Source organism: Bufo gargarizans, chromosome 1 (genome assembly GCF_014858855.1).
Source record: "Bufo gargarizans isolate SCDJY-AF-19 chromosome 1, ASM1485885v1, whole genome shotgun sequence".
NCBI classification, from domain to species: domain Eukaryota; kingdom Metazoa; phylum Chordata; class Amphibia; order Anura; family Bufonidae; genus Bufo; species Bufo gargarizans.
In genome coordinates, this window is record NC_058080.1 from 247,683,748 (window position 1) to 247,705,866 (window position 22,119).

A 22,119-nucleotide genomic window follows, 5' to 3' on the forward strand; every position below is an offset into this window, starting at 1 on the left:
AGTGTCCTGTCTGACCCAGGAAGAAGTACAACAGCGACTTAAAAAGATTAAAATAGACAAATCGCCAGGACCGGATGGCATACACCCCGTATCCTAAGGGAATTAAGTAATGTCATAGCCAGACCCTTATTTCTGATATTTGCAGACTCTATACTGACAGGGAATGTCCCACAGGATTGGCGCATGGCAAATGTGGTGCGAATATTCAAAAAGGGTCCACAAACAGAGCCTGGAAACTATAGGCCGGTAAGTTTAACATCTGTTGTAGGTAAACTGTTTGAAGGTTTTCTGAGAGATGCTATGTTAGAGCATCTTAACGGAAATAAGCAAATAACGCTATATCAGCATGGCTTCGTGAGGGATCGATCGTGTCAAACAAATTTAATCAGTTTCTATGAGGAGGTGAGTTCTAGACTTGACAGCGGCGAATCAATGGATGTCGTGTATCTGGACTTCTCCAAAGCATTTGACACTGTACCACATAAAAGGTTAGTATATAAAATGAGAATGCTCGGACTGGGAGAAAACGTCTGTAAGTGGGTAAGTAACTGGCTCAATGATAGAAAACAGAGGGTGGTTATTAATGGTACATACTCAGATTGGGTCACTGTCACTAGTGGAGTACCTCAGGGGTCAGTATTGGGCCCTATTCTCTTCAATATATTTATTAATGATCTTGTAGAAGGCTTGCATAGTAAAATATCAATTTTCGCAGATGACACTAAACTGTGTAAAGTAATTAACACTGAAGAGGACAGTATACTACTACAGAGCGATCTGGATAAATTGGAGGCTTGGGCAGATAAGTGGCAGATGAGGTTTAACACTGACAAATGTAAAGTTATGCACATGGGAAGGAATAATGCAAGTCACTCGTACTTATTAAATGGTAAAACACTCGGTAACACTGACATGGAAAAAGATCTAGGAATTTTAATAAACAGCAAACTAAGCTGCAAAAACCAGTGTCAGGCAGCTGCTGCCAAGGCCAATAAGATAATGGGTTGCATCAAAAGGGGCATAGATGCCCGTGATGAAAACATAGTCCTACCACTTTACAAATCATTAGTCAGACCACACATGGAGTACTGTGTACAGTTCTGGGCTCCAGTGAACAAAGCAGACATAGCAGAGCTGGAGAGGGTCCAGAGGAGGGCAACTAAAGTAATAACTGGAATGGGGCAACTACAGTACCCTGAAAGATTATCAAAATTAGTGTTATTCACTTTAGAAAAAAGACGACTGAGAGGAGATCTAATTAATATGTATAAATATATCAGGGGTCAGTACAGAGATCTATCCCATCATCTATTCATTCCCAGGACGGTGACTGTGACGAGGGGACATCCTCTGCGTCTGGAGGAAAGAAGGTTTGTACACAAACATAGAAGAGGATTCTTTACGGTAAGAGCAGTGAGACTATGGAACTCTCTGCCTGAGGAGGTGGTGATGGTGAGTACAATAAAGGAATTCAAGAGGGGCCTGGATGTATTTCTGGAGTGTAATAATATTACAGGCTATAGCTACTAGAGAGGGGTCGTTGATCCAGGGATTTATTCTGATTGCCTGATTGGAGTCGGGAAGGAATTTTTATTCCCCTAAAGTGAGGAAAATTGGCTTCTACCTCACAGGGTTTTTTTTGCCTTCCTCTAGATCAACTTGCAGGATGACAGGCCGAACTGGATGGACAAATGTTTTTTTTCGGCCTTATGTACTATGTTACTATGTTACTAACTGTATTGCCATCCTCAGGACCGCAATACAATTGAATCTAATTCCCTGCAAGAGCTGAAAAGGACCTGCGATTATGTCACCATCATGTGACCAGTGCAGGAGAGGACGGCTCAGCAGTGAAGAGAAGTCCTGGGAAGAAGCTGTGGTGAGGTCTGCTACATAAGGAGAGGTAAGTGAAGGGACAGGCAGAGGAATGCTGGGAATTGTGGTTATTTAACTGGGACTGTATGTTAGGGCGGAAGGGAGGGGCTATTTACATGGGACAGTGGGGTGGAGTGATGTTATTTACATGGGACTGAAAGTTGGGGGAGTGATGTTATTTACATAGAAATGCACGTTGGAAGTGGCTGGGGCAGGGTGATGTTATTTACATGGGACTATATGTTGAAGGCGGCTGTGGGAGGGAGTGATATTATTTACATGGGACTGAATGTTGAGGGGTAATGTGATTTACATGGGACTGCATGTTGCAGGTGGCTGAGGAGGGGGTGATTTTATTTACATGGGACTGTATGTTGAAAGTGACTGGGGGAGAAAGCAATGTTATTTACATGGGACTGAATATTGAGGGGGTTATGTTATTTACATGGGACTGTATGTTGAAGACGGCTGGGGAGGGGGTTATGTTCTTTACATGAGACTGTATATTGAAGGCGGCTGGGGAGGGTGTAATGTTATTTACGTGGGACTGTATATTGAGGGGGCAGAAGAGATGGTGTGATGTTATTTACACGGAACTGTATTTTAGAGGGGGCTGTAGATAAAAAGGAATGTTATTTACATGGGACTGTATATTGGAGGGGGCTGGAGAGATGGTGTGATGGTATTTACATGGCACTCTATGGCGGAGAAGGGAAATAATGTTACTTACATGGGACTGTATGGTGGAGGGGCTTAGGAATTATAATTTTTGAGGACAGTAAACAGAGGAATATAACTACAGGGGGCATTATAAACACTGGGATGGCTTCAGGTCAAGCATTATAACAGTAGGGGGCATTATAAATGCTGGGGACACTGTGGGGGCATTTTAAATCCAAGGGACATTAGGCGTTCTTATTACTACTGGGTGCTCTATAGGAGGGACTTAGAGATCCGCATTATTTCTAAGAGGAGTCTTATTACTACTGAGGGGTCAGTAGATAGCTTTATTACCACTGGGGGAACAATAGGGGGGCCTTATTTCTACTGGGGGGCTCTGTAAGGGTATTATTAATACTGGAGGGCTCTTCTACTAATAGGGGCAGTCTTGGGGAGCATTATCACAGTTGGGGACACTGTAGGGGGCTGTATTACTAATGAGGGCATTCTAAAAAGGGAATTACTATTGGTGGGACTATGAGGAGCATTATTACTATGGGGAGCACTCATTTTTCTTCAGGATAGTATTTGGGGGTACAGAAAAATGAGGAAGTTAAGATGTCTGTGTGTCACACTCTGTAGAGACGAGGTGCGGCTGAGAGAAGTTGTCCCGACGGAATGGAGAATATGACAGAGAAGATCTACATCAGAGGAGACGTCACCTGGGAGGAACTGGATGTTAGAGGTACGTGCTGCTGTATAGATATATAGCTATAGCAAGCTTAGCGGTCGGTTGGTTGACTTAGAGAATTGGGCCATATGCATTGGGGCTTGGGCCCTGGATTTTTTGCGACCCTAGCAATGCCCCTGCATATATTACAGTCCTGATCAAAAGTTTAAGACCACTTGAAAAATTGCAAAAAATCATATTTAGCATGGCTGGATCTTAACAGGGTTCCAAGTAGAGCTTCAACATGCAACAAGAAGAAATGGGAGTGAGGCAAAACATTTTTTAAGCATTCAATTTAATAAAAACAACGAATAAACTGAAACAGGCTGTTTTTCAGCTGATCAAAAGTTTAGGACCACACTTGACTTTTTTGTTCCATAACCCTCAGGATCATTTAAGAAATTCCAAATGACTGTCTTACTGCGTCCCACCTCAGCAGCGATGGCGCGCTGTGAGAGACCCTGCTTATGCAGTTCAACAACCCGACCACGCTCAAAAAGGGAGAGTTTTTTTGCCATCACAACGTGTGACTACCTGACAGAAAATGACAATGAATCCACATCTTTGCACAGATTTGGCCTTTTAAAAGGCATGTGGTCCTAAACTTTTGATCAGCTGAAAAACAGCCTGTTTCAGTTTATTTGTTGTTTTCATTAAATTGAATGCTCAAAAAATGTTTTTTTTCTCACTCCCATTTCTTCTTGTTGCATGTTGAAGCTCTACTTGGAATCTTGTTAAGATCCAACAATGTAAAATATGATTTTTTGCCATTTTTCAAGTGGTCTTAAACTTTTGATCAGGACTGTATTAGTGTTGAGGGAATTCGGTCTGAAGTTTAGGAAAACTTTGATTTGCAAAGAAGCCAAATTTCTTTGCGCTTCATGGTAACAAATCAGATTTTCCTAAATGGTGAAAGTAACAAGCTCAGGAAAGTGAGATCACCCATAATGCCGTGTAGTCAGCCAATCCTCATCCACCATGTTAGGCCATCTTTTTCTAACCCTAATCATTTTAAAATGCAAAATACCGCTAGGTTCATAGTAGGGAGGGATCCGGACCTTATGGAGGGATCCACATGGGATTATGGTCATCCCTGTTGTGAATCCCTCAAGTTTATTGCTTTTAGGAATGTTTTCCCACCTCACTGCTGTGTACCATCTTTGGTACCATCACAGGAGGACAGGGGCAGCTGAATACACGCTGCCGCTTCCCTAATCCTCACCGGGGGGATGGGCCGAATTCACCCAGATGACCACGGCATCTGAAGGGTTAAAAGTCCCCAACCGGCATTGCCGCCGGTCGCAGACATTAGTTTAAAACAGCAGACACCTGCTGGCCATGTTGCTCGCTGCACGTGCCAGCGGGCGCCATTTTTAAATGCTCATCTGCCAACATAAATTTACTGTTGGCGATCGGGAAAGGGTTAACTTCCAAGCCTTCCCACCGAGAACAATATAATTAGGCAGAGTGGCCTGGGTATACCTGGTTTAAAGCGATTTGTGACAAATTAATTTATAACTAGAGTTGAGCGAACACCTGGATGTTCGGGTTCGAGAAGTTCGGCCGAACATCCCGGAAATGTTCGGGTTCGGGATCCGAACCCGATCCGAACTTCGTCCCGAACCCGAACCCCATTGAAGTCAATGGGGACCCGAACTTTTCGGCACTAAAACGGCTGTAAAACAGCCCAGGAAAGGGCTAGAGGGCTGCAAAAGGCAGCAACATGTAGGTAAATCCCCTGCAAACAAATGTGGATAGGGAAATTAATTAAAATAAAAATTAAATAAATAAAAATTAACCAAAATCAATTGGAGAGAGGTTCCATAGCAGAGAATCTGGCTTTCCGTCACCCACCACTGGAACAGTCCATTCTCAGATATTTAGGCCCCGGCACCCAGGCAGAGGAGAGAGGTCCCGTAACAGACAATCTGGCTTCATGTCAGCAGAGAGTCTTCATGTCATAGCAGAGAATCAGGCTTCACGTCACCCACCACTGTAAGAGTCCATTTTCATAAATTTAGGCCCAGCACCCAGGCAGAGGAGAGAGGTCCCGTAACAGAGGATCTGGCTTCATGTCAGCAGAGAATCAGTCTGCATGTCATAGCAGAGAATCAGGCTTCACGTCAGCCACCACTGCAACAGTCCATTGTCATAAATTTAGGCCCAGCACCCAGGCAGAGGAGAGAGGTCCCGTAACAGAGGATCTGGCTTCATGTCAGCAGAGAATCAGTCTGCATGTCATAGCAGAGAATCAGGCTTCACGTCAGCCACCACTGCAACAGTCCATTGTCATAAATTTAGGCCCAGCACCCAGGCAGAGGAGAGAGGTCCCGTAACAGACAATCTGGCTTCATGTCAGCAGAGAATTAGTCTGCATGTCATAGCAGAGAATGAGGCTTCACGTCAGCCACCACTGCAACAGTCCATTGGCATATATTTAGGCCTAGCACACAGGCAGAGGAGAGAGGTCCCGTAACAGACAATCTGGCTTCATGTCAGCAGAGAATCAGTCTGCATGTCATAGCAGAGAATGAGGCTTCACGTCACCCACCACTGCAACAGTCCATTGGCATATATTTAGGCCTAGCACACAGGCAGAGCAGAGAGGTCCCGTAACAGACAATCTGGCTTCATGACAGCAGAGAATCAGTCTGCATGTCATAGCAGAGAATGAGGCTTCACGTCACCCACCACTGCAACAGTCCATTGGCATATATTTAGGCCTAGCACACAGGCAGAGCAGAGAGGTCCCGTAACAGACAATCTGGCTTCATGTCAGCAGAGAATCAGTCTGCATGTCATAGCAGAGAATGAGGCTTCACGTCACCCACCACTGCAACAGTCCATTGGCATATATTTAGGCCTAGCACACAGGCAGAGCAGAGAGGTCCCGTAACAGACAATCTGGCTTCATGTCAGCAGAGAATCAGTCTGCATGTCATAGCAGAGAATGAGGCTTCACGTCACCCACCACTGCAACAGTCCATTGGCATATATTTAGGCCTAGCACACAGGCAGAGCAGAGAGGTCCCGTAACAGACAATCTGGCTTCATGACAGCAGAGAATCAGTCTGCATGTCATAGCAGAGAATGAGGCTTCACGTCACCCACCACTGCAACAGTCCATTGGCATATATTTAGGCCTAGCACACAGGCAGAGCAGAGAGGTCCCGTAACAGACAATCTGGCTTCATGACAGCAGAGAATCAGTCTGCATGTCATAGCAGAGAATGAGGCTTCACGTCACCCACCATGTCCGACCATGTCCACGACCATGTCCACGTCCGCGTCCCTTACTAGATGTTTTTCTCATTGTTATGGTTCACCACAACAACAAATATATTATTTGGCCCAATGTCTTGTATTCAAATTCAGCGGGATATAAATTTGAGGCCTAGTATTTAGGCGCTGGGTGACCGGTATGGATTTAGTGACAGAATTAGACTTGGAAATGCACAGAAGCGTGTGTGTGTGAAGTTATTCTGAATGACCCAATGTGCACCTTGAATATTATATACCCTTTTAGGGATAGATTTCAAATAGCTCTGATATAGCAGAAACCACTAAATTATGAAATTGCTAAATTGGGAATTGTATTTCAACCCAGAACAAAAAATGTGCTTTGACGGACACTAAATAACTTTCCCAGCCACAACAGGACAGCGGTGGGTAACGAGAGATTTAGAGGGATTTAAATTTGAGGCCTAGTATTTAGGCGCTGGGTGACAGGTATGGGTTTAGTGACAGAATTAGACTTGGAAATACACAGTAGCGGGTGTGTGTGAAGTTATTCTGAATGACCCAATGTGCACCTTGAATATTATATACCCTTTTAGGGATAGATTTCAAATAGCTCTGATATAGCAGAAACCACTAAATTATGAAATTGCTAAATTGGGAATTGTATTTCAACCCAGAACAAAAAATGTGCTTTGACGGACACTAAATAACTTTCCCAGCCACAACAGGACAGCGTTAACGAGAGATTTAGCAGGATATAAATTTGAGGCCTAGTATTTAGGCGCTGGGTGACAGGTATGGGTTTAGTGACAGAATTAGACTTGGAAATACACAGTAGCGGGTGTGTGTGAAGTTATTCTGAATGACCCAATGTGCACCTTGAATATTATATACCCTTTTAGGGATAGATTTCAAATAGCTCTGATATAGCAGAAACCACTAAATTATGAAATTGCTAAATTGGGAATTGTATTTCAACCCAGAACAAAAAATGTGCTTTGACGGACACTAAATAACTTTCCCAGCCACAACAGGACAGCGGTAACGAGAGATTTAGCAGGATATAAATTTGAGGCCTAGTATTTAGGCGCTGGGTGACAGGTATGGGTTTAGTGACAGAATTAGACTTGGAAATACACAGTAGCGGGTGTGTGTGAAGTTATTCTGAATGACCCAATGTGCACCTTGAATATTATATACCCTTTTAGGGATAGATTTCAAATAGCTCTGATATAGCAGAAACCACTAAATTATGAAATTGCTAAATTGGGAATTGTATTTAAACCCAGAACAAAAAATGTGCTTTGACGGACACTAAATAACTTTCCCAGCCACAACAGGACAGCGTTAACGAGAGATTTAGCAGGATATAAATTTGAGGCCTAGTATTTAGGCGCTGGGTGACAGGTATGGGTTTAGTGACAGAATTAGACTTGGAAATACACAGTAGCGGGTGTGTGTGAAGTTATTCTGAATGACCCAATGTGCACCTTGAATATTATATACCCTTTTAGGGATAGATTTCAAATAGCTCTGATATAGCAGAAACCACTAAATTATGAAATTGCTAAATTGGGAATTGTATTTCAACCCAGAACAAAAAATGTGCTTTGACGGACACTAAATAACTTTCCCAGCCACAACAGGACAGCGGTAACGAGAGATTTAGCGGGATATAAATTTGAGGCCTAGTATTTAGGCGCTGGGTGACCGGTATGGATTTACTAACAGAATTGGACTTGGAAATGCACAGTAGCGTGTGTGTGAAGTTATTCTGAATGACCCTATGTGCACCTTGAATATTATATACCCTTTTAGGGATAGATTTCAAATAGCTCTGATATAGCAGAAACCACTAAATTATGAAATTGCTAAATTGGGAATTGTATTTCAACCCTGAACAAAAAATGTGCTTTGACGGACACTAAATAACTTGCCCAGCCACAACAGTACAGCGGTAACGACAGATTTAGCGGGATATAAATTTGAGGCCTAGTATTTAGGCGCTGGGTGACCGGTATGGATTTAGTGACAGAATTAGACTGGGATATGGCCAAAAAATAACTACACTATTGCTGGTTAAATGCACTTGGTGACGGGCGCAGCTTGCCCCTGATGTAGTATATGGACAAAAAATGAACAGACTATTGCTGGTTAAATGCACTTGGTGTCACAGCTTGACCAACCACACTACTGAGGGTTAAAAGCACTTGGTGACGGGCGCAGCTTGCCCCTGATGTAGTATATGGCCAAAAAATGAACAGACTATTGCTGGTTAAATGCACTTGGTGACGGGCGCAGCTTGCCCCTGATTTAGTATATGGCCAAAAAATGAACAGACTATTGCTGGTTAAATGCACTTGGTGTGATAGCTTGACCAACCACACTACTGAGGGTTAAATGCACTTGGTGACGGGCGCAGCTTGCCCCTGATGTAGTATATGGCCAAAAAATAAACAGACTATTGCTGGTTAAATGCACTTGGTGTGACAGCTTCACCCTGATGTAGGCTTTAGCCAAAAAACAACCACACCATTGAGGGTTAAATGCACTTGGTGACAGGCACAGCTTGCCCCTGATGTAGTATATGGCCAAAAAACAACCACACCATTGAGGGTTAAATGCACTTGGTGACAGGCGCAGCTTGCCCCTGATTTAGTATATGGCCAAAAAATGAACAGACTATTGCTGGTTAAATGCACTTGGTGTGACAGCTTCACCCTGATGTAGGCTTTAGCCAAAAAACAACCACACCATTGAGGGTTAAATGCACTTGGTCGCAGCTTGGATGCACTTGGTCGCAGCACCGCACAAGACACAAAATGGCCGCCGATCACCCCAGAAAAAAGTGACTGACAAACGGTCTGGGCAGCCTAAAAACAGTGAGTGAGCATTTGAATTTCAGCAGCTCAATGATGCACAGCTGCAGATCGATCGATTAATCAAGTGAAGTCCTTTGGAGGAGTTAATCTGCCTAATCTCGCCCTACTGTCGCATCCGCAACCTCTCCCTACGCTAATCAGAGCAGAGTGACGGGCGGCGCTATGTGACTCCAGCTTAAATAGAGGCTGGGTCACATGGTGCTCTGGCCAATCACAGCCATGCCAATAGTAGGCATGGCTGTGACGGCCTCTTGGGGCAAGTAGTATGACGCTTGTTGATTGGCTGCTTTGCAGCCTTTCAAAAAGCGCCAAGAAAGCGTCACAAAAGCGCCAAGAAAGCGACGAACACCGAACCCGAACCCGGACTTTTACGAAAATGTCCGGGTTCGGGTCCGTGTCACGGACACCCCAAAATTCGGTACGAACCCGAACTATACAGTTCGAGTTCGCTCATCCCTATTTATAACGGATCAAATTTGTCAAAACTTCTCAACTCTATATATTATATTTTGAACTTCACAGTCACTGATTGCTAAGAAAGTACCATGTACTGTGCAGGAAAGAAAATGCTGACATGCCAATTGACATCTGTGCATTATCTAAGTTGAGTACATTTACAATAGTAAAGTCATATTACTGCCATTAGCTGGCATAATAAAATACTGGAACAGCACTTTGTGATGGTTGTGATAATCTGTATCATAACTTTATAAATATATTTCTTTGCTATTTATAGTTTGCAGATGGTCACTGAGATATTGTACAGAGATTCATATTCTGGAACCGATGCATGCAATTGTAATATAAATCAACATAATAACATAAATAAAATGCAGAAGAAGTAATTCCTAATGGGTCATTATGTACAACAAAATTGAATAACCATAGTTCTCTGCCTGGTCATCTGCAATTTATGTAAATTAATGATTTGTAAATTAAAAAAGGAGTTGCAACAATATAACAAAGAAGTTATAATACTAAGCAAAGTCGGCAAGTGTATTACCCAATTCAAAGCTCTAATGAATAATTCAGGTATTCATTATTGAATATAATAAATTTAAGGTTATTCGAGGACAATGATGATATGCAGCAGGCATTGTATGTTATGTATAATTTATTAGTATATCTTCCACAAGCTGTACCCTTTATTCTTTACATTTTATCAACGCATGCAAATAAACCCATCTACTAACTAAAAGGTTATTGTTCTCTAGAGCTTATCTTATGTTATTTACTTTGTTCTGTTTGTGTAGTGTTACATATTTACAAGTTCCATACTATAGTGTCAGAGACAAATAGTTAACATTTAACTCCTTATAATAAAAATATAATAAAATATACTTGTAGGATATTTTTAACATGTATTTAAAGGTGATTTCCACTTAAAACTTAAAGGGAATCTGTCACTAAATACTGTATTGCTCAATAAACCAGCTTAGGTGGGAGATCTACTCTTGTCGACTGAATCTAATAATGTTGGTCCCACCTTGCTCCATAGCCTTATTGCAGAGGAAACAACATTGTAATAATATGCAAATTAGTCAATGGGTGCACCTCCTTGTACCCAGGGGCCCCATTCACTCTCCTACAGGCCATTTCCCCACCACTTTAACTGACACGTTCAGGCAGTGAAGTCTCACGCCTGCACTCTCGTGTCACTGTCTTGGCGCAGTACAGTACAGAAGTGGCCGGGCTAATGAATTCTGTAGTATACCTCTGCCAAACATCGGTTGCAGCACAAATGTGACGAGTGGAAAGTCCCAAACTATTGCAAATATCAGTAAAATGCCACATGCAACAAAATGGGACTTTTGTGCACCAGAAAACTGTTGTACAACCTTTGATAAATTCCCCTCAAAGTTTCTCAAATTTCTTTAGAGACTTTTTCTTAGGTTTTGGTCATATATATCAGTTGTGTCTGTCCAGTTTTTTTATGCATGACTCGGACACAACTGATGGCATTTTTATATACAATGATTGGAAGGTACCTTGAGTACAGTAAGTAGGGCTGAAGCATTATGTAGGTAACTGGTGTCTAGTTTTGAAGCAGTAGTAAATCAATGCATTCAGTGCAGATGGTGGAATAGATAGGTTACTTGGTTATCAGTAGGTAGAGAAGAAAGCTAGCTACCAGATGTCCAATGTTGGTTGGTGGAAGGGTAAATACCTGATCTCCTACTACTTCAATAAACTATAACCATTGAAGAATTTCTTTTATACATATTGTGGCAGTGGAGCTGCCAGAGGACCATATGAAGGTTATTAAAATGGTGTATCTCACCCAGAGGAAGCTGGGTGAGAAAAAGAAAGGCTGGGAAAATTTGTCTGCAGCAGCTAGGCTGGTAATAAATGTAATTAGCAGCCAGCTGAGAAGCTCGGATAAATGTGGGCTGAGCTCCTCAATCAAAGCTCCCTGTCTGGGGAAGAAGCAGGCTGCGTCAAGGCCTGTTGGAGTTGGGACCCTGAGACCCTGTGTGGGGTAAGCATGGTGTTGTGTTTTGGTGAGCTGGGTAGTAGACCCAGATCCCAATAGAGAGGGAGAACTACTGTATAGTCAGTGGCCAGACGGCCCAGGATTTGTGTTTGTGATTTATGTTTGGTCTGCTGTTAAAGTGACAATAAAGCTGGTCGTTGCCAGTTTGCACCCAAATCTGCAGTGTTGGAGTGGCTTCTTGAGGTGTGCCAACCGTCTAAGCGGAGAAGATGGCGATCCTGGAGAGCTATGTGACCCCTGATGTCACAATATTATTAAAAAACGTTACAGTATAAAGTGCTACAGAGTTACAGTACTTAATACATCAGTAAGAACATTATGCTTACCTGTCTTTGTAACAATTTTAGTTGGTATAGTACTAGGAACACCAGTTATGTTTAAGACACCTGTAACATAGAAAGATGTTCAATAAGAATTTCTTTAATGAAACTGTAGGTAGTCAATTGAGACAAACATTTATACTGTAGCAGCCAGGCTCATCTTTTTGTCCAGCCACCTGTCCAATGCCTCTAGCCTGTGCCAGTCACTTTACTGCTTTCCTTTCCACCACAGAATGCAGTTAAAACTCCTCACACTCATCCACAAAGCTGTCCTCAGTGCTGCAACTCCTCCCTCATTTCTGTCTACTACTCTAGTGTCGCTGTCCGTTCTGTCACTGATCAAAGATAAACATCCTCCATTATTTGAACCTCTCACTCCTTTTCTGGAGCCGCATCAGCACTCTGGAATTCAGTGCCCTGGGCAATAAGGTTAATACCCAACTTCTTTAGGTTTAAAGGCACCTTAAAAAAACACATCTTTTTAACCTGTTGGGGACACAGGGCATACAGGTACGCCCTGATGTCCCGGTACTTAAGGACACAGGGCGTACCTGTACGCCCTGTGTATTTCCGATCACTGCCGCGTGGCGGGCGGTGATCGGAACTGGGTGCCTGCTGAAATCAATCAGCAGGCACCCTGGGACAATGCTGAGGGGGGTCTTGTGACCCCCCCGTATCGGCGATCGCTGCGGATTAACCCCTTCTATGCCACTGACCGCGGCATAGAAGGGGATTGTGTTTGAGTGAGCCCATCGAGTCCCCGCACTACTGTGGCGAGGACTTAATGTCTCAGAAGGCAGCCCGATACCGTGCAGAGGCTGCCCAGTGCCTTGCACAGCATCGGGACCTGACTTTTACGGGAGCCGAGGAGATCCAGCCTCAGGCTGGGTGTCTTAGGCAACCTGTTAGTGTCAGACACTTACAGGCAATACATTACAATACAGATGTATTGTAATGCATTGCAGAGGGGATCAAACCCCCAAAAGTGAATATCAGAACTAAAATAAAGAAAAAAAAGGTTAAAAAAAGTGTTTTTAATAAAATAATAAAGTAATAAAATTAATAAAGTAAAAAAACGCCCCTTTCCCCTCATTTTATAATAAAAAAACACACATATTAGGTATTGCCGCGTCCGTAATGACCGGCTCTATAAATATATCACATGATCCACCCTGTCCGATAAATACCATTAAAAAAAAAACTGTATAAAAAAAAAGCAATTTTTATCACCTTACATCACAAAAAGTGCAACACCAAGTGATCAAAAAAGCGTATGCCCCCCAAAATAGTACCAATCTAACCATCCTCACATTCCTCAAAAAATGAGCCCCTATCTAAGACAATTGCCCAAAAAATAAGAAAATATATGGCTCAGAATATGGAGACACTAAAACATAATTTTTTTGTTTAAAAAATGCTGATATTGTGTAAAAATTAAGTAAATAAAAAAGTATACATATTAAGTATAGCCGCGTCCTTAATAACATGCTCTATAAAAATATCATATGACCTAACCCCTCAGGTAAATACCGTATTTAAAAAAAAAAAAAAAACGGAGTAAAAAAAGCCATTTTTTTGTCACCTTACATCACAAAAAGTGTAATAGCAAGCGATCAAAAAGTCATATGCACCCCAAAATAGTGCCAATCAAGCCATCATCTCATCCTGCAAATATCTTATCCTACATAAGATAATCGCCCAAAAACTGAAAAAACTATGGCTCTCAGACTATGGAGACACTAAAACATGATAATTTTTTGTTTAAAAAATTGAAATCATTGTGTAAAACTTACATAAATAAAAAAGGAGACATATTAGGTATTTCCGCATCCGTAATTACCTTATCTATAAAAATATCACATGACCTAACCCCTCAGGTGAATACCGTAAAAAAAAAAAATGGTCTAAAAAAAGCTATTTTTTGTCACCTTATATCACAAAAAGTGTAATAGCAAGCGATCCAAAAGTTATACGCACCCCAAAATAGTACCAATAAAACCCTCATCTCATCCCGAAAAAAATGAGCCCCTACATAAGACAGTCACCCAAAAAATTAATAAAACTATGGCTTTCAGAATGTGGAGACACAATTCTTTTTTATTTTTTCGTAAATGCTTTGTTATGTAAAACTGAAACAAACAACCAAAAAAAGTCATATTTGGTATTGTCGCGTCAGTGACAATCTGCTCTAAAAAAATACCACATAATCTAACCTGTCAGATGAATGTTGTAAATAACAAAAAATTAAAACGGTGCCAAAACAGCTATTTCTTTTTACCTTGCCTCACAAAAAGTGTAATATAGAGCAACCAAAAATCATATGTACCCTAAAATAGTACCAACAAAACTGCCACCCTATCCCGTAGTTTCCAAAATGGGGTCACTTTTTTGGAGTTTCTACATCAGGGGGGCTTCCAATGGGACATGGTGTCAAAAAACCAGTCTAGTAAAATTTGCCATCCAAAAAACGTATGGCATTCCTTTCCTTCTGCGCCCTGCCGTGTGCCCGTACAGCAGTTTATGACCACATATGTATGGGGTGTTTCTGTAAACTACAGAATCAGGGCCATAAATATTGAGTTTTGTTTGTCTGTTAATCCTTGCTTTGTAACTGGAAAAAATGGATTCAAATGGAAAATCTGCCCAAAAAATGGCATTTTGAAATTTTATCTCTATTTTCCATTAATTCTTGTGGAACACCTAAAGGGTTAATAAAGTTTGTAAATTCAGTTTTGAATACCTTGAGGGGTGTATTTTGTAAAATGGGGTGGTTTCTATTATGTAAGCCTCACAAAGTGAGTTCAGACCTGAACTGCTCCTGAAAAAGTGGGTTTTAGAAGCCTTCTAACGTCCCCAAAAAATTTAATGGCATTCCCAAAATGATCCAAACATGAAGTAGACATATGGGGAATGTGAAGTAATAACTATTTTTGGAGGTATTACTATCTATTATAAAAGTAGAGAAATTTAAATTTGCTAATTTTTAAATTTTTTGGGTAAATTTGGAATTTCAAATTATATTTTTTGACTTAATTTTACCACTGATAATTGTATAGAGAAGGACCGGCACTCGCTCTAGTAGTAGTTTCAAATGAATTTAATGGTCACATACATGTAAGTGACGCGTTTCGGCTACTGATAGCCTTTGTCAAACTTGACAAAGGCTATCAGTAGCCGAAACGCGTCACTTACATGTATGTGACCATTAAATTCATTTGAAACTACTACTAGAGTGAGTGCTGGTCCTTCTCTATACAATTATCTGTGGATCTTCTCCGGGACACGTGCACCGCATCGCTGCAAGCAGAAGTGCCGCTTGTATCTTCTTCTGGATCAATTTTACCACTGTCATGAAGTACAACATGTGACTAGAAAACAATCTCAGAATAGCCTGGATAAGTAAAAGTGTTTTAAAGTTATCACCACATAAAGTGACACATGTCAGATTTGCAAAAAATGGCCTGGTCCTTAAGGTGAAAAATGTCCCGGTCCTTAAGGGGTTAAGCAAGCTTATCATGTTCCTTAAACTGACTTTATCCATTTTAAACACCCTCCCGCCACTCATTCTTCTGAACTGAACCCCATCATTCAACAGTAATCCCCACACTCAATACACTAGTTCATGCAGCTCAGTCTGCATTACTCTATTTAGTACAAAGCTAGCTGGACATTAAAAAAAACACTAATATACCTATTGTGTTACCCCTCTTGTGGCAGGGCTTCCAACTGGCATTTTTTCGCAGGATGATGCTCGCCCACACACAGCAAAGGTTTGCCAGGTATGTCTCTGCCAGATTTCAACATTTCCTTGGCCTTCCTAGTCACCAGATTGATCGCCAATCGAGCTTCGGCAACCTCAGACTATGCAGCAGCTACAGGCCCAGCTCCAACACCTGTGGGCAAATGAGCCACAGGATACCATATGTAATCTGCATGCCTCCATGCCCTCCATGCTTTTATCTTGTATTGAGGCTAGATACGATTCAACAGGGTACCTGAGCCCCCTTTCAGTTGTACCACTTTGCCAATTAACTTTATTCTTTTGCTTTAATATTGTAACCACTTACATATATACTTTTTGTCAATGAGTTTATATACGCAGCACATTTAGAAAGTCTTCAGACTCACTTTTCCAGATTTTGTTTTGTTTCGATCTTGTGCTAAAGAAATCAGGTTTTTCCCTCATCAATCTGCAGTCAATACCCTATAATGTCTAAGCGCAAACAGCATTTTTGAAACAGAAAAACTAAAATTGTGCATGGACATAAGTATTTAGACACTGTTTGTACACATTGATTGTCCACCTGTGGTAAATTCAGTTGATTGGACATGATTTGGAAACATACACCACTGTCTAGAAAAGGTTACACAGATGACAATGCATATCAGAGCAGAAACCAAGCCATGAGGAAGAAAGAACTACCAGTACAGCCCAGCCCAGAGACAGGATTGTGTGAAGACCTGGAGAAGCGTACAAAAAATGATGCTACAGTGAAAGTTCCCAAGAGCACAGTGGACTACAGAATTCTTAAAGTTTAGTCTAGAACAACAAGGACTCTTCCTTGAGCTTGCTGCCTCACCAAAGTAAGTTCATATGACTTGATCACATGATCGGAACTTTGGGCGTGATCTCACAGAATCTCAAGTGATTTTGCAGCTATTCTGAGTGACTGGATGCACAGTACGTGGTGTGATTCATCGCCCCTCCCTATCTACAGGTCATTGTGGGATTATTGAGGAGGGGAAATAGTTTTCAGCTGTAGAGTGGGTATAAATGGTTTGAATATAATTTAGAGCGACATGCCCCTTTGAAAAAGCAAGGCGAAGCGGACGTCAGGGGAAACCTTATTCCTCCCTGGTTTTGGGTTAGTATGCATTGGACTTTGCCTATGTGATTGTTTAAATGTGATTTGTCTATACCTGGAGCAGCACTTTGGTTGGGCTTTTGAGACAGCTCTTTAAAAGGATTGAGGTTTGGTTGTAAATTCCAGCCATGTTTTGCAGCTCATGATAGGAGACATTGTATTTTGTACTTTATAATACTGGGCAATATTTTATTATTATTTTGTATAGTACTTGGATGTATTTAATAAAGAAGACTTTTTTGAGTGTCTCTTTTTGGCCAACCATAGAGACAATTCTAGAGGAGGATGAAGAGCAAGAGGAGGAGGATTGAGAGAATGAAGAGGAGAACATTTTTGATGGAGAGGAAATAGACATCAGCAGGCCTATGGGACATCATATGATGGAGGCCTGGCCAAGTGTGGAGTTACTAATACCTTCAGAACTTGATGTGACAGAAGCCTGGCCAAGTGTGAATTCACTCAAACCTTCACTACTTCATGTGAAGGAGGCCTGGCCAAACATGGATTCACTCATACCTTCAGTACTTCATGTGAAGGAGGCCTGGCCAAGTGTGGAGTCACTAATACTTTCAGAACTTGATGTGACAGAAGCCTGGCCAAGTGTGAATTCACTCAAACCTTCACTACCTCGTGTAAAGGAGGCCTGGCCAAACATGGATTCACTCATACCTTCACTACTTCATATAAAGGAGGCCTGGCCAAGCATGAGTTTTTGTAGGGGTGTTTTTCAGTGGCTGGGACGGGGAGACTCGTCATAGTTAAGGGAATTCTAAATGCAGCATATTTAAATATGTTCACCACCTTGAGAGGTGGAAGTATTTGGGAGGTAATATTGAGGTACTGGTTCCTATAAGATATTGGTATATAGAGTTTATTAAGAAGCTGAATGCACAGGCACCCTGAGGAGGTCCACTTTGGACCAAACATGTTGGTGTTGATGTTGGTGTTGATGTTGAAGACGCAGCACACAAGTTCACCATGCTGCATATTTGGAATGCTACAAGACTACATTTCTGCCTGATCTGCTCAGCTGTACTTACTGCTTGATACCATTTAGGCATTTCAGAAGAGGTCCTGAATACCAAGATAGGGAACCTTGATGCACCAAAATATTGGATATATGGGGCCGTGTGTAACATCTGTGGTTGCAGTGAACTGTCCAATATGGACTGGTTATGTTCTACCAGGCAGCAGGATTGCGTGTTATTCTTCTACATTTAGTATTATGTTGGACAGCCCCATTTGCACTAACTGCATATATCATTGCACAAACTCGATGTTTCTATTTGTGGGAAGCAGTGTTGTGACCCAGCTACAGTCAGGACCATAAAGACATCGACACAATTCTAACATTTTTGGCTCTATACACCACCACAATAGATTTGAAATGAAACGAACAAGAAGTGCTTTAACTGTAGACTGTCAGCTTTAATTTGAGGGTATTTACATCCAAATCAGGTGAACGGTGTAGGAATTACAACAGTTTGCATATGTGCCTCCCACTTGTTAAGGAACCAAAAGTAATGGGATAGAATAATAATCATAAATCAAACTTTCATTTTTTAATATTTTGTTGCAAATCCTTTGCAGTCAATTACAGCCTGAAGTCTGGAACGCATAGACATCGCCAGACGCTGGGTTTCATCCCTGGTGATGCTCTGCCAGGCCTCTACTTCAACTGTCTTCAGTTCCTGCTTGTTCTTGGGGAATTTTCCCTTCAGTTTTGTCTTCAGCAAGTGAAATGCATGCTCAATCGAATTCAGGTCAGGTTATTGACTTGGCCCTTGCATAACATTCCACTTCTTTCCCTTAAAAAACTCTTTGGTTGCTTTTGCAGTATGCTTTAGGTCATTGTCCATCTGCACTGTGAAGTGCCGTCCAATGAGTTCTGAAGCATTTGGCTAAATATGAGCAGATAATATTGACCGAAACACTTCAGAATTCATCCTGCTGCTTTTGTCAGCAGTCACACCATTACTAAATACAAGAGAACCAGTTCCATTGGCAGCCATACATGCCCACGCCATGACACTACCACCACCATGCTTCACTGATGAGGTGGTATGCTTAGGATCATGAGCAGTTCCTTTCCTTCTCCATACTCTTCTCTTCCCATCACTCTGGTACAAGTTGATCTTGGTATCATATGTCCATGGGATGTTGTTCTAAAACTGTGAAGGCTTTTTTAGATGTCGTTTGGCAAACTGTAATCTGGCCTTCCGGTTTTTGAGGCTCACCAATGATTTACATCTTGTGGCGAACCCTCTGTATTCACTTTGGTGAAGTCTTCTCTTGATTGTTGACTTTGACACACAGACACCTACCTCCTGGAAAGTGTTCTTGATCTGGCCAACTGTTGTGAAGGGTGTTTTCTTCACCAGGGAAATAATTCTTCGGTCATCCACCACAGTTGTTTACCATGGTCTTCCGGGTCTTTTGGTGTTGCTGAGCTCACCGATGCGGTCCTTCTTTTTAAGAAAGTTCCAAACAGTTGTTTTGGCCACGCCTAATGTTTTTGCTATCTCTCTGATGGGTTTGTTTTGTTTTTTCAGCCTAATGATGGCTTGCTTCACTGATAGTGAGAGCTCTTTGGATCTCATCTTGAGAGTTGACAGCAACAGATTCCAAATGCAAATAGCACACTTGAAATGAACTCTGGACCTTTTATCTGCTCATTGTAATTGGGATAATGAGGGAATAACACACACCTGGCCATGGAACAGCTGAGATGCCAATTGTCCCATTACTTTTGGTTCCTTAACAAGTGGGAGGCACATATGAAAACTGTTGTAATTCCTACACCGTTTACCTGATTTGGATGTAAATACCCTCAAATTAAAGCTGACAGTCTGCAGTTAAAGCACATGTTTGTTTCATTTTAAATCCATTGAGGTGGTGTATAGAGCCAAAAATGTTAGAATTGTGTTGATGTCCCAATATTTATGGACCTGACTGTATATGCTTCACAATTATGCTACTTTGCAGTACCACATTAGGATCTTGGTGCCCTTTTAACTTGCGCCTTGTTGAGGAACTGATTTGAAAATGGTCTTTATTGTTGAGAAGTGTGGACATAACTACTGTCAATATGCATTAGTTTCTAAGTGATATGTCCATATAATTACATTATATGTAACACAATTATATGGCCAATATGAGAGAAAACTAATTGTATATATTACATATATTATTGTCTGGGTGTATATTCATCCAGAAGATTTACCCAGCTGGATATACTGTATAATCCTCTGGCATGCTCCCATAACTCCTATTCTCCACTGTCTGCCCTTAAAATGGAGAATAACTTTTCAAATTTGTTTGCATACCATTAAAACCATAAACAACTTAGGCATCAGCTATCTAAAAGAACTACTGCTTCCCTACACTCCTTACCACCCTCTAAATCAACCCGATGAACAAACTGTCCATGCATAGGATCCACCATAAAACTATTGAAACCAGAGCCTTCTGTCATGCAGCTCTCGCTATCGGGAACCTATTACCTGGATCAATGAGAGAGATATCATTACTGGACTCTTTTAAAACAAGACTCAAAACTCACCTGTTCAGTTTGGAATTTCAAGGTAAATAGCTCATTATTACAAAGAAACTTGCTCCTGAACTACTATTTGAGGCACTGCAGAATGTAGTCGCTCATTTGTGCCAGGCTGCCCAGAGGCAACGGCAAGCTGTCCTCTGTGGGAGGTGTATCGTCTGTGTCCTCTGTTTTCCCCCAGCCATGCTCCAGTGATGCCCATGAGCTGCTTTGGGTGCCACCCTTCTGTTCCTCCTCATCATCATCCTCCTTCTCTTCATCCTCCAGAACTGTGCCCTGGCCTGGACAGTTGTGTACCTTGCCTCTGTTGGTGCAGGAACCCACCCTCCGAGCCACTTGTGAATGACTGGCCTAAAAACCGTGGAAATGATCCCTCCTCCTCTTCCTACTGTGCCACATCCTCTTTTATCATCAAGTGTTTTTTCAAGGAGACAAAAAAGTGGGATAGTAACGCTGAGGACGGCGTCATCGGCACTGACCATATTGATGGAGTACTCAAAACAGTGCAACACGGCACACACGTCCCACATGGAGGCCAACACGGTGATGTTGAAGTGGTGCTGTTCCGCAGAGCGACTCACCTGTGCGTGCTGCAGCCGAAACTCCACTATCACCTGCTGCTGCTCGCACAGTGTCTCCAGCGTGTGCAAGGTGGAGTTCCACCTTGTGGGTACGTGGCATATGAGGTGGTGAGCGGGAAGGCCAAAGTTACGCTGCAGCGTAGACAGGCAAGCAGCAGCAGGGTTAGAATGCCAAAAGCGGGCACAGATGGCCCGCACTTTCTGCAGCAGGTCTTACATATCGGGTAATTTTTCAGGAATCTATGCACCACCAAATTCAGCACATGTCCATCAAGCAAGAAATGTGCATCAAACCAGCTAGGCGCAGAGCTGTTACGAGATTTCACCCGTGATCGCATACCACCAGGCTGGGCTTGAGGCTCAGTGACACCAACCACTCATCGGTCTGTTGTTCCAAGCCTGTCCACAGCTCCTGCGCGGTGTGGGTTTTTTCCCCCAAACAGATGAGTTTCAAAATACCTTGCTGTCGTTTTCCCCTGGCTGTGCTGAAGGTGGTGGTGAAGGTGTTACGCTGACCGGATGAGGAGGTAGTATAGGAGGAAGCGGAGTAGAAGGAGGAGGCAAAGAGAAACGTCCTGCAATCCTCGGTGGCAGAAGGACATGCGCCAAACTGCTATCCGCCTCAGGCCCAGCCACCACTGCATTTAACCAATATGCAGTTAGGGAGATATAACTTCCCTGCCCATGCTTACTGGTCCACATATCGGTGGTTATGTGGACCTTGCCACAGATGGTGTTGCGCAGTGCACACCTAATTTTGTCGGCCACTTGGTTGTGCAGGGCAGGGATGGCTCACCTGGAAAAGTAGTGGCTGCTGGGAACCACGTACTGTGGGACAGCCACCACCATAAGGTTTTTAAAAGTTTCCGTCTCCACTAGACGGAATGACAGCATTTCAAAGGCCAGGCATTTTGAA

The 22,119-nt window shown here is 42.3% G+C and overlaps 1 protein-coding gene across 3 annotated transcripts in view; it reads right to left on the reverse strand.

The window, feature by feature from the left end:
- Positions 1-22,119, reverse strand: part of EMCN (endomucin) — a 243,362-nt gene that overhangs the window by 177,470 nt on the left and 43,773 nt on the right. For all 3 annotated transcript variants that reach the window (XR_006390945.1, XM_044302421.1, XM_044302425.1), the window contains exon 3: positions 12,208-12,267. Coding sequence is in view for 2 of the 3 variants with exons in the window: in XM_044302421.1 (XP_044158356.1) it covers positions 12,208-12,267 (60 nt within the window). In the remaining variant the exon portion in view is untranslated. The remainder of the gene's footprint in view (positions 1-12,207; positions 12,268-22,119) is intronic.